Consider the following 11,987-nt stretch of genomic DNA (forward strand, 5'->3'; position numbering starts at 1 on the left):
AGCATTGAAACAAAGGATCGATCCGATCCGTCTGTATGGTATCGAGAGGTAAATGTTTGGAGATCTGGAACAACGGCTTTACACAGCATTTATTATGGGATCAGAAATCAAAAACAATCTGAACAAGAAGGTCCGTTACTGTTCCAGACATTAAAAAAAAGACAAAATCCAAAAAGTACATTGTACAACGGAGCAACAGCAAATGTCAGAACCCATCCGTCATTAAGTTCCTGTCACATCTGACAGATCAGTAAAACCTGGAGACCGTCCTCCCGACAGACGAGGAACAAACGGTCACAATGAAACACTTTCATTAACGTCACGTTTAAATATTTTAAAAGCCTCCAAAAGAAGGATTAAACATTAAAACCTGATAGAGAGCAGAGGTCATTCAGGTCTGAAGAGTCCAGTTCGTCTTCAGTCTGAACGGGTTCTCACTTCCTCCGGGGTTTCCACTGAGGCCTCCTCAGCAGGGGGTCTCCAGCCGCGCCGTCTCTGGGCTCCGCAGCCCAAACCGGAGGAGGAGGGGACGCGCCGCCCTCCGGCCGCCGCCGCTCCGCTTCGTGGTGGTCGTTCCTCAGGTTGTCCGCAGAGCCGCTGTGGGCGGAGCTTGTTCTGGACACGCCCTGCCCTCTGCTGGCGTCCTCCGCCAGCACGTCCACAGAGGGGGCCTCCCTCAGGGTGTCCAGCCGGCGCAGGGGCAGCATCGCCCCCGAGGAGGAGCGCGAGGCCGGCTTGAAACGGGAGCGGCGGGAAGGGTAATCCAGCTCAGACAGGGTCTCCTGACGGTCTGGAGCAGGGAGAACATGGAGTCAGTCATTCTGGAGCTGCAACCACAGCACCCAGAGTTCACTTTACATCTTCCACCAGTCTGTTAGTAACTTCTGACCTCATTTAAGATCGACTGATTCACAATAAATCAACATTTCTGTCTGTGGTGCAAAGTAATAATGATGAAAACAAAGAATTATCAAATCGTTAACCCAGTTAATCAATCAAGCTAGAGCAAAAACATGAAACCTAATCTTTTCACAATGCTTTGATTTTTATTGTTCCTTAAATATTTTAAGCTGAAGACAGAAAAGCCCCTCAAAACTGATAAATTACACGGACAAGGCTTAAATCACACTTAACTCAAATTTCCAACATAGTTCAGTTAACTGCAGCAGTGTATTGAATAGTTCTGTATATTATATAAAGTTGCTGCACAGCATTGTGAATACTGGCTGCAGTCTCAGACGTTTACCCGTATAGCTCTGCCGCACTGAAGGAAATCTGGACTCCAGACCTTTCCCAGCAGGAAGAGAGAAATACTTCTGCGACTTGGGAATATTCTGAGGAGGAGATGAAAGTCGGCAGTGGATTATCAAGGTGACTTTAAAAAGATACAGACAGAAACACAAATACAGGAGCATCCGACTGTCTTCATAATGGCTGAAAGGTTTTAGCTGATGTGTTATAAATGTAGAAAACTGTCTATTTGAGGTGCCTGTATACACTATAGAAAGTGTTGATTGAATTTCTACATATATATTAAAATAAAAATACAGAGTTGATGTGTAATGATTAAACCTCTCCTCTTGATAGCCTCAGATATTCCTCTTTTAAAACCGACTGGGATAAAGCTGGATCTGCAGTGTTTTATTCTGCTGCTCTCCTCGCCTCCTCCATCTCGCTGAAGGAGCAGTCAGTCGCAGCTGCTCCTTCAAGCCTCCTCTCTCCTCACATGACGCTCTCTCTTCTTCCTGCTTCACTCGTCTTCGGTAAATAGAGGTAAAAATAATGCTAAACACTACATGAAGTAACTCAAGAGAAGACAATGCTTTAAGTCTGGAGACTTCACTCCTGAATTGAAAAGCAGATCAGTTCTGTTGTGAGGGCGGGCTTTTTCCAACTAAGGCTTCTGAGCAGAGTTAAGCCATTCTTGTCTCGGGCTGACTTAGAGAAGGCCGCTCATGCTCTCATCAGCTCAAGACTTGACTATTGTAACGCCCTTTACGCTGGACTGAATCTCTCACTCCTCCATAAACTTCAGTTGGTTCAGAACGCAACAGCTCGTCTCATCTCCAACTCCTCAAAATACTCACGCATTACTCCGGTCCTTCAAGCTCTCCACTGGCTTCCGGTGCGGTTCCGAGTCCAATACAAGATTCTGGTGTTTGTGTTTATGGCTACCAATGGGTATGCCCCCCCTTACATCTCAGAGCTGTTGCAAATTTATCAACCTGCCAGGACTCTACGCTCGTCAAGCCACACCTCCTTGGTTGTCCCCAGGGCAAGATATAGAAAGTTTGGTGACCGCTCTTTTGCTGTTCTTGGCCCGAAGCTCTGGAACTCTCTTCCTCTGCATTTAAAGTCTATCACTGCACTTAATGTTTTTAAATGTCATCTGAAAACGCACCTTTTTCATTTAGCATTTGATGTTTAGCCCCTTTTAATACTTTGTTTCTTAAAGTGTTTTTACTTATTTATTTTGTTTTACTCTGTCAAGCGCCTTGTGCTCCGTTTGGCAGTTGGAAGGCGCTTTAGAAATAAAATTTGATTGATTGATTGATTGATTGAATTCTTCAGCAGGGAGACATGTTCACAAGTTCAGGATGTTTTTGTTTTTTCCTCACCGACGTCTGGAAGCTCCCCGGCCGGAGACTTCGCCGAATGCTGGCGTGTCGTCTGATCAGGATCTCCTTGGTTTGGCTGTCATTCGGCAGGGCGTGCTTCCCTGTGAATGCTACAGTCTAAACAACACACAAAAAACACACACAAGACAAAGTTCTTTACACTGAAAACAATCCAAACAACTTTCAGAATAAAGGTCTCCTGTTGTGTAATCTTCACATCGCTTCAGCGCCGATGTTTTCAAAACCCACTGATTTACTGGAGACAATAAAAGGTTCAAACAGAAAGATTCTTTAGAGGGAGATGGCCGTCTTTACTGCTCAGGTTACTCAACCAAAACCAGCCCCGCCTGTTGAGTCAGCAGGGGGGCGCCAGGGTCTGGAGTCGCCTTAAACTCCTGCCGTCTGTCCTGCAGCCATTAAAACCACCGAAAACAAACAACTTCCCAATGTCCCCACTGTTCTCTGGAGAGAGCAAACCCTCCACAAACCTCCATAAACCTCCATAAACCTCCACCCCCCACTGTGACGGCAGAATAGATATATGGAAATTTAGCAATGAAAAATTTAATTGTCTCCAACTTCTCAGGAGATTTGAAGGACAAGTAACATGCTACTCAGTAAGTGATGTTGGGTTTGTGTAAAAATTGGATAATTATGAGAATCAGATGAAGCCAGGAGCTCCTCGTTGACCTTTGACCCTGCTGAGAGGCCGCTGAGGCCCGACGCCACGCCGCTAATGGAAGAGAGCTGCCGGCCGCAGCTCCTGGTTATGCAAAACAGCATCAGCGTCAGAGAAAAGTCCAGATAAATCCAAACGTAGTGGGAAATGTTTCTCGTGTCGGACAGCAGCCTCTTTTTAGCTCCAGGATGAGTAAAATCCAGGTGACCGCTGGAGAACCCTCCGGATCGAAACACAAACAAACCAAAGCTCTCCTGTAAGTCCAGCGTCTGAACCGCCATCCACTGCACCCTCACTCCCAGCATTTAAAATGCAAATGTGGTGAGACTGGAGGAGGAGGTCAGGGACGACCGGAGCTCACACAGCAGCCTGCGGAGCGACTTCATCTGTTCCCAGAGTTCAGTCCAGGTAAAAACACTAATGGAAGTTAAAGTTACAAAGCCTGCAAGATCCTCATAAGAAAAACAGATGCATATCTGAAATATCATCGATGGGAGAAGAACAGACATTTCTTTCATTGTTGAGGTTTTTTAATGAAACTCTGTTGAATATCTGTCGATGCATTGATTAGGATTCATGAGGAAGGAATCCCACCTGGACGCCCTTCTGAGCCTCCAACTCATTCTGAAGCTGTGGTTTATGATTGAACCTTTTTTTATGCTGTTAAAGTGTTTTTAGCAGTTTTACATCAAAGCTGGATTGGCAGACTGGGGTGGTGGTTCCTCTTTTTAAAAAGGGGGACCGGAGGATGTGCTCCAGCTATAGGGGGATCACACTCCTCAGCCTCCCCGGGAAAGTCTATTCCAGGGTACTGGAGAGGAGGATCCGACCGATCGTCGAATCTTGGATTCAGGAGACACAATGTGGTTTTTGTCCTGGTTGTGGGACACTGGACAAGCTCTAGACCCTCCATAGGGTGCTCGAGGGTTCGTGGGAGTTCGCCCAACCAGTCCACATGTGTTTTGTGGATTTGGAGAAGGCGTTCGACCGCGTCCCTTGTGGTGTCTTGTGGGGGGTGCTCCAGGAATACGGAGTCCGGGGCACCTTGTTAAGGGCCATCCAGTCTCTGTATGACCGGAGTAGGAGTCTGGTCTGTATTGCCAGCAGTAAGTCGGACCTGTTCCCGGTGCATGTTGGACTCCGGCAGGGCTGCCCTTTGTCACCGGTTCTGTTCATAATCTTCATGGGCAGAATTTCTAGGTGCAGCCAGGGGCTAGAGGGGATCCGGTTCGGGAACCACAGGATTTCAACTCTGCTTTTTGCAGATGATGTTGTCCTGTTGGCTTCAGCGAACCCAGACCTACAGCATGCACTGGGGCGGTTCGCAGCTGAATGTGAAGCGACAGGGATGAGGACCAGTCCCTCCAAATCTGAGGTCATGGTCCTCAACCGGAGGAAGGTGGCTTGCCCCCTCCAGGTCGGTGGAGAGACTCTGGCCCAAGTGCAGGAGTTTAAGTATCTTGGGGTCTTGCTCACGAGTGAGGGACGGATGGAGCGAGAGATTGACAGGCGGATCGGTGCAGCGGCTGCAGTGATGCAGTCGTTGTGTCGGTCCGTTGTGGTGAAGAAGGAGCTGAGCCGAAAGGCGAAGCTCTCGATTTACCGGTCAATCTACGTTCCCACCCTCACCTATGGTCATGAGCTTTGGGTCATGACCGAAAGGACAAGATCCCGGATACAAGCAGCCAAAATGAGCTTCCTCCGTAGGGTGGCTGGGCGCTCCCTTAGAGATAGGGTGAGGAGCTCAGTCACCAGGGAGGAGCTCGGAGTAGAGCCACTACTCCTCCACATCGAGAGGGACCAGCTGAGGTGGCTCGGGCATCTCTTTAGGGTGGAACCTCCTGGACGCCTCCCTGGGGAGGTGTTCCGGACATGTCCCACCGGGAGGAGACCCCGGGGAAGACCCAGGACACGCTGGAGAGACTATGTCTCGCGGCTGGCCTGGGAACCCCTTGGGATTCTCCCAGAGGAGCTGGAGGAAGTGTCTGGGGACAGGGAAGTCTGGGCATCCCTGCTGAGACTGCTGGCCCCGTGACCCGGCCCCGGATAAGCGGCAGAAAATGGATGGATGGATATATCAAAGCCAGTATGTAATGATGTAAAAAGTGGTGTTATTTGACAATGAAGCTGATTTCTAAGATATTCCAAAATGGATGTTCTTCAAGTCAAAAGAAATGTTTGAAAGCTGTACTCAAACACTGCAAAACAAAAACCCTTCTGGTTATTTTAAACAGAGTGAAGACTGATGAGAACAAATGTGCCTCCTCCTACCCGCTGCCGGATCTTGTACATGTTCTTGGACAGGATGTCGTGCATGTTCCTCAGGTCTCCAGCCAGGAACTTCCTCTTGGGCTTCGCAGAGCTTTTCTTTTCCTCGCTGTGAGACAACAGACATGAGAATCTCAATAAAATACCAGCTTGTACGGATTCCTCGGGTCCTGCTCGGATCTGGAGGCCGTGTGTGTCGTACTAGAGCGAGACGATGGACGGAGCGGCGCTGATGTCCCCGGACACCGAGTCCAGGATCTCCATGGCGTTCTGCAGCTCCAGCTTCTTGTAGAGCGCCACGATGCTGGACTCAGCCCGGCTGTCTCGGATCAGGATCCGCCGCATGATTCGATTGTTGAATTTCATGAACCTGACAGAGAGCGAGAGGAGAGTCCGCTAGAGCAACAGATGTGAGAATAATTTCCATCAAAGGACAAATTCAGACACAAACATTCACACTTCTGAGCATCTCCAGCTGAGCAAGCATGTTTTGGGACTTTTAGAGAGGAAAAAAAAAAAAAAAAGCACGAGGAGGGAATCCTCTGTCGTGCTGCACTGTGGAAAGTCCGGCTACAGTGGTGTGGGTCTTCACCTCACAGCAGCGCGGTCTCAGGTCGGATTCCGGCCTCAGATGGCCCGTCTGTGTGGAGTTCACATGTTTTTATGCATGTTTGAGTTTGGTCTGGAGACTGTTAATTAACCACTGGTCTAAATTTACTCTGTTAAAGGGGACATATTATGCTTTTTCGATTTGTGAGGAGTTTGCTATAGTAGTATGTGTTGCCGTAGCCTCATTATGACGTTCAAATTTGAAAATTGTCTGTTTCCTCCCTGTCTTGCTACACCACATTTTGTGAAAATGAAACTTAAACTGAAGCTGAATGGGTGGCGTTTGAGTTTGGTTCTCTCATCCTGAAATAAGCTGATTTAACTCCTCCCCCTGACCGTGCCCCCACCGTGTGTGTGTGTGTGTGTGTGAGAGAGAGAGTGGGCGTGGCCAGACGGGTTCATGTGCATACCGGAACGCAGGCTCAGAAACAGCCTGTTCTGAGGAGGGCTCCACAGAGCAAATTTAGACCGCTCAAACTCCAAACATAGGATGAATTTGGGGCGAACAAACTTAAATACTATGTTTTTGGGCTTCTGAGACCGATATGTCACCAAAAAATAGCATAATATGCCCCCTTTAATGATGAGAAAATCATTCTGTGGCTCCAGGTTCTTTCTGCTGATTTGATTCTATTAAAATCACTTGTTCTTTCTTTGAACTAGTAGCCATTAAATAATATAATTTACAGCTCTTCATTCAAAATGAAAAGTTTCATAATGTGCTTCAAACGTGAACAGACTGTTTCACTGATGTTTACAGCCTCCAGCAGATGGACCAGTCGACTCCATTCTTCAGTACTGTGACGCCTGTATATCTCACAGACATGTGAAGAAAAGTTGAAACTTTGAATCTTAAACCCAAAAACTAGATGCTGCCAGCATGTCGGGGTCCTTTTCTCCTCCTGCCTGCTCTGTCTGCTCTCAGTCCGGTCCGACGGCCTCAATCTAACCTAAAATCTACAGTCAGAGACTGAATGAACTCGTCTCACAGGAATCCACAAAAACGGTCAAAACTAAAAGAGAGTCAGGCTGTGAGAAGAGAGAAGAGGGAAGAGACGACGTTCTGGGTGAAATCAGAGCGAGCTGATAAAGCATTGTTCACTATCAGCTGCAGCAAATAAGAAAGTATTACAAACAGATTTTAGCAGAAAACAGAAAATGCAAGTGAGATTTTTTTCAAATCTGCAAAAAAGTAAAATAATGTTATTTAAATACATTTTTCAATAAACTGAGCCAGAAACCACAGAAGGAGAAATGTTTCTACTCAACGAGGGCTGAAGTTTAATATAGTGCAATATCATTCATCAGTGGACTGAAAATGTGGTTTGACTGAGATTTGGGGCTTTAAAACATTATTAGCCTCATGGATAAACATGAGCAAGTGAAGGAATAATCAGAGAAAGAATAAGAGGAGCTCATTTTAGAGCAGAGAGGAGGAGGAACGCGTTGCTGGCGACTACAGAAGCTGAACATGATACCAAACTGTGATTAGCTGTGAACTTTCCCACACAGACTGTGAACAATGGCATTGTCAAACGAGAGCACAAAGGAGAAGGAGAGGAGCAGGTAACCCAAAGCCACCACTCTTCACCTAGTAAAACCACTCATCTGCTTTATCATACGTCTTGACACAGTGAAATCCAAGCAAACTCAGTGACTTGTGAGGGAAGTCGCTGCTGAGTTCTGGTCTACTGTGGCGGAGAGGCTGTGACGGAGGGCTTACTTGTCTTTCCAGTAGAAGTGGCTCCACTGTCCACAGAGATCCTCGATGCCCGCCATAGTGTGCTCCATGAGCTGAGACGGAGAGAGGAATGCTGTTGGCACAACGTCCAGAACGCACAGCGCGTCACGTGACCTGCCGTACCCTGCAGTGGATCTCCACGTTGATGGTGTCCAGGTTCCGGTTCGTCCTGCGGACGTTGATGAACTCAATCAGAGGTCGGATGCTGATGCCCTGTGGAAGAGAGTTGATGGGAAGAGGAAGAGTCCAGACGTTCAGACCTGGTCGGTCAGCGGTGCATTGGCAGTACCGATCAGGCAATCAATCCTGGTCCGTGCAGAATTCCCCCAAACGCAAGAGCCCCAGTGTCCACACCAACACACACTCTGACCTGCAGGAAGACTGTGAAGAGGATGATGGCGATGGTCGCGGTGATGAAGAGCTCTTTGCGGCCGATGTTGTCTGGAAGCGTGAAGGCCAAAGCGAAGGAGATGGCGCCTCGCAGGCCTCCGTAGGCCAACCCGAACTGATCCTTCAAGTTGAACGGGATGGTGCGGAAAGGGTTAATGATCTGAGTCAGCACCAGGACACCTGGGAGAGAAAACAGATAGAGAACACATGCTGCACCAATGAAAAAGCGTATGGTAATGAACCAGGTGAAGACTATCTGGTCCCGGTTCGTGTCTGGAGTTTACAGACGGACTTCCCAACGCTGGGAGACACCGTTACTTGGCGAAGCGGCGGTGGGAACGTGTCGGAGGCTTACCCAGACCCCTCCAGACGAAGGCGAACAGCAGCGTGAAGAGGATGTAGCCCCAGTTCCACTCGTGCTCCGTGGTGACGGTGACCACCCCCAGGAAGAAGAAGATGAGCGTCTCCGAGATGGTGCCCAGCATCTTCACCACGTGCCTGATGGTTGTGCAGGAGCGCTGGGAAACGTTCTCCTCCACGTAGTACTTCATGGTGAGGGCGCAGGTCACAATCCTGCGAGAGCACAGCCGCTTTGAGGTGGAACCGTCTGCTGAGGGGCGTGTCTGAACTTGGGATTGCGGAGGAAGTCACTCACGCCATGATGGAAGAGATGGCGAAGAGCTCAGCCACCAGGTAGGCCAGGTAGCTGTACATGAATATGAAGAGCGGCTCGATCTCCCGGACCTTGGAGGTGAACCTGGTGGTGAAGGCGGCCACGAAGCCGAAGAGGATGCCGAAGCCCATCCCGCCCAGGCCCACCACGAAGAACCGGGCCACGCCCAGAAACACGTCCACGGGCTCCACCACCGGCATCTCCGCCACGAAGTTGAACATGTTGTAGAGCACCTGAGAGAGCGCCAGAGAGGCCCAGAGCTTTAACGCCACGGATCCTGAGGGGAGGGGCTTACTCACATATTGACTGTTTGCTGCTGGATAATCTGATTTAATGAGTCACGGAAAAGGAACATTAGTCCGCCATATCTGAAGCCGTCACTCTGCCTGGACGATACACGGTCTGGATCTGAAAGCATCTGCACAATGCGTAGAAACTACAATATTTTAAGAGTACAGTCACATCTTGATGAGTCTACTGAGCCACAACATTACGCTGAATTATATTTGTCCTCATTTCTGCGTTTTTCTGTAAATACTCTCTAGGATGTAACAAAAGCAACGTGCCTGAGGAGCAGAAACCCTCTGCTGTTTGAGGAAATCATTTGACCTTTTTATATACTTATTATTTAGGAAGAACTGCCTTTTTTAAATGCTTCAGTCATTTCGTGGAGAGCCCTCCTGGAAACTGAGCGGCTGCAGATCGTCGAGTAACCTTCCTGTAAGAGGAGGAAGTCCTTTACTACACTGGACTTTAACATCTCAGGAGCAAATCTGATGAAGTTTTTACTGCAATATGATGTTAACACAAACAATACGTATAATATTTAAAAGGCTTGTTAAAGACCAGAAACAGCTACACAGGTAAATACCTGCTCATTCCTAAATATCTGGTTTCAGTAGATTTGCATGTGAAGTCAGACGGCATCACTTCCCTGTTTCCATCTGTAGCTCAACAGCAGGAAAGTATCAGATCAACTTGAACCACCTTAAAACTGAGATGTTTAACGTCAACACCTCGTCCTCACGGCTGAAACAAACGGCCTTCTGGTCACTCAGAACCATTTGTGTTATTTAATAAATGTGTTTCTGAGGCATTAATGCCTCCGTGCAGACTTCATGTTTGTTGTCACTTCATCGAAACAAAAGGCTAGGAGCAGTTTTCTGAAGGTGGGCGGGTCCGACGTGAAGAGGGCGAGGGGGGAAACTGGAGCTCGTCTCGGCGGAGTATCAGATGGGGGGATGCTGTGCGTTTATGAGCCGACTCCTCCCAGAAAACCAAATGTAACAGTGGCCTCAGGAACTGGTTTGACAACATCTGAGCAAACAGACGCCGAGTGGCTCCGCGCTGCCGACACATTTGTTTCCCCGCTTCCACTTTTTGACTCATTTATTTGTTCCGAGATCTTGCCAGCGCACAGACGCGTCTCTCCCACACGTCAAATGATCAGATTCATCAAAACAGGGGAGAAAAACAAACTGCACAGTAACTGCTGAAACACAAGATGAGCCTTTTTGAGTGTTCAGGAATGAAAAAGCTTCAACAGTGGAGTTGGATTTTTTTTTCATTGAGATGGAAAACAAAGTACTGATCCAACATTTATGATGAATGACCATTAAGGTGTCCTATCTTACAGTTTGGAATGGCGCCCTGCTCACTTGAACCAGTGTTTTGATAACAAATACCAGCCCAGAAAGCGCCGGAGCAGGAGGAAATACGGGAAGCGCCTGTTTGTTTGTGCCTACCACAGTGACGGCGTCGTTGAAGAGGCATTCCCCAAACACCACGATGTAGAGCTGCTCGTTCACAGAGACGTCCTCGAACACGTTGAGCACGGCCACGGGGTCCACGGCCGAGATGATGGAGGCAAACAGCAGGTTCTCCTGGAGGTTGATGTCCTGCACTCCGAAGGCCTCGATCTGGCAGATGGCGAACAGCGACATGCCGATGCCGATGCTGTTCCACAGAGTCCCCACCACGGCGAACCACAGCACCTGCACAGAGAGCACAGCACAGCCCGCTGTAGGAGGAGGCCCGGCGGGTTCAGGACACCGGGCTCGGCCGAGACGCACCGTGCCGATGTTCTCGAAGAACGGCCTGGTGGGCATGAAGTAGCCCGAGTCCAGGACGATGGGGGGCAGCATGTAGAGGAAGAAGACGTTGCTGGTGAGCACGGCGGGGGGCTCCTCGTGCACGGAGTGCATGATGGCCCCCACCATCAGCCCGATGGTGATGAGGAGGCAGGACTCCGGCACCCACACGGTGATTTTATTGTAAACATGGAAACCTGGGAGAAGAGGGTTCAAAACCTGAACATTAAACATGAAGAGGGGGAGGCTCCTGAAATTGAACTAAATACACAGAGAACTTAACACACCTCTTTAAACAAATGTCACTCACCGATTTTTGCAAATGAAGCCAGCAGCACCCACAGCGTGATCTCAAAAGGAATCTGTATTCTTGGGTAATCCATGGTAAAAACTGGTAGGTTCGCCTTTTCGGCGTCAGGATAGGCCTGGGGTCCATTATCAGGCTTGACTGGAGGCAGAATGGTGACACCAGCCACTGGCTTGAGAGGAATCTCCGCTTCAGAGCCACATGGGAGGCTGAAAAATGTACAAATCAGGAACAAAACTCTCAACGGCCTCCGCCAGCTGAGCTCCATAGTGAGTGAAAACATGTTCACACAGCAGGGCAGAAATCCTCCTCAAGAACCAGACAATCCATCAAAGCGCTCAGATAAAATCTGAGCTCTCCAGCGGGACGAACTCAGCCTAACCTCCTCTCATGCTGTCACTTCAACCTGAAGCGTCCAGCACTGACACCCTGGGCGCCTGCTCCTGCTCTGTCTCCTCCTCACTGCCTTTCAGCAGCTCACCTGCGGATCACCTGGGCGCGCGCCGGAGTTCCGACACAGGCTGGGCGCGGTCACGAGCCCCGCGCTGATTGGTCCAGCTGCGCCAGGTGCAGGTGAGGAGTTTCTGCACATTCAGGGACAGTGGAGTTTCG

At 49.0% G+C, this 11,987-nt stretch overlaps 1 protein-coding gene across 1 annotated transcript; it reads right to left on the bottom strand.

Moving 5' to 3' along the window:
* Nucleotides 1–72: 72 nt before the first annotated feature.
* Nucleotides 73–11,845, bottom strand: slc9a2 (solute carrier family 9 member 2). Its single transcript, XM_030112684.1, has 13 exons — nt 11,379–11,845; nt 11,051–11,265; nt 10,724–10,972; nt 8,961–9,211; nt 8,661–8,878; nt 8,286–8,485; nt 8,039–8,128; nt 7,898–7,968; nt 5,768–5,935; nt 5,569–5,674; nt 2,619–2,735; nt 1,247–1,334; nt 73–790 (listed from the first exon to the last, which is right to left on the bottom strand). Exons 1-13 carry the CDS (start codon nt 11,656–11,658, stop codon nt 435–437), a joined length of 2,409 nt encoding a protein of 802 aa, XP_029968544.1. The 5' UTR covers nt 11,659–11,845; the 3' UTR covers nt 73–434.
* Between the last annotated feature and the right edge of the window lie 142 nt (nt 11,846–11,987).

The sequence above is a fragment of the Salarias fasciatus genome, chromosome 16 (assembly GCF_902148845.1).
Source record: "Salarias fasciatus chromosome 16, fSalaFa1.1, whole genome shotgun sequence".
Lineage (NCBI taxonomy): Eukaryota > Metazoa > Chordata > Actinopteri > Blenniiformes > Blenniidae > Salarias > Salarias fasciatus.

Coding starts and splice junctions, on each gene's coding strand:
- slc9a2 (XM_030112684.1), bottom strand. CDS start 11,658: ATGTTTTCACTCACTATGGAGCTCAGCTGGCGGAGGCCGTTGAGAGTT. Junction 8,486..8,660: donor CTTCGTCTGGAGGGGTCTGG/GTAAGCCTCCGA, acceptor TTTCTCTCCCAG/GTGTCCTGGTGCTGACTCAG. Junction 2,736..5,568: donor TGTACAAGATCCGGCAGCGG/GTAGGAGGAGGC, acceptor TGTGTTGTTTAG/ACTGTAGCATTCACAGGGAA.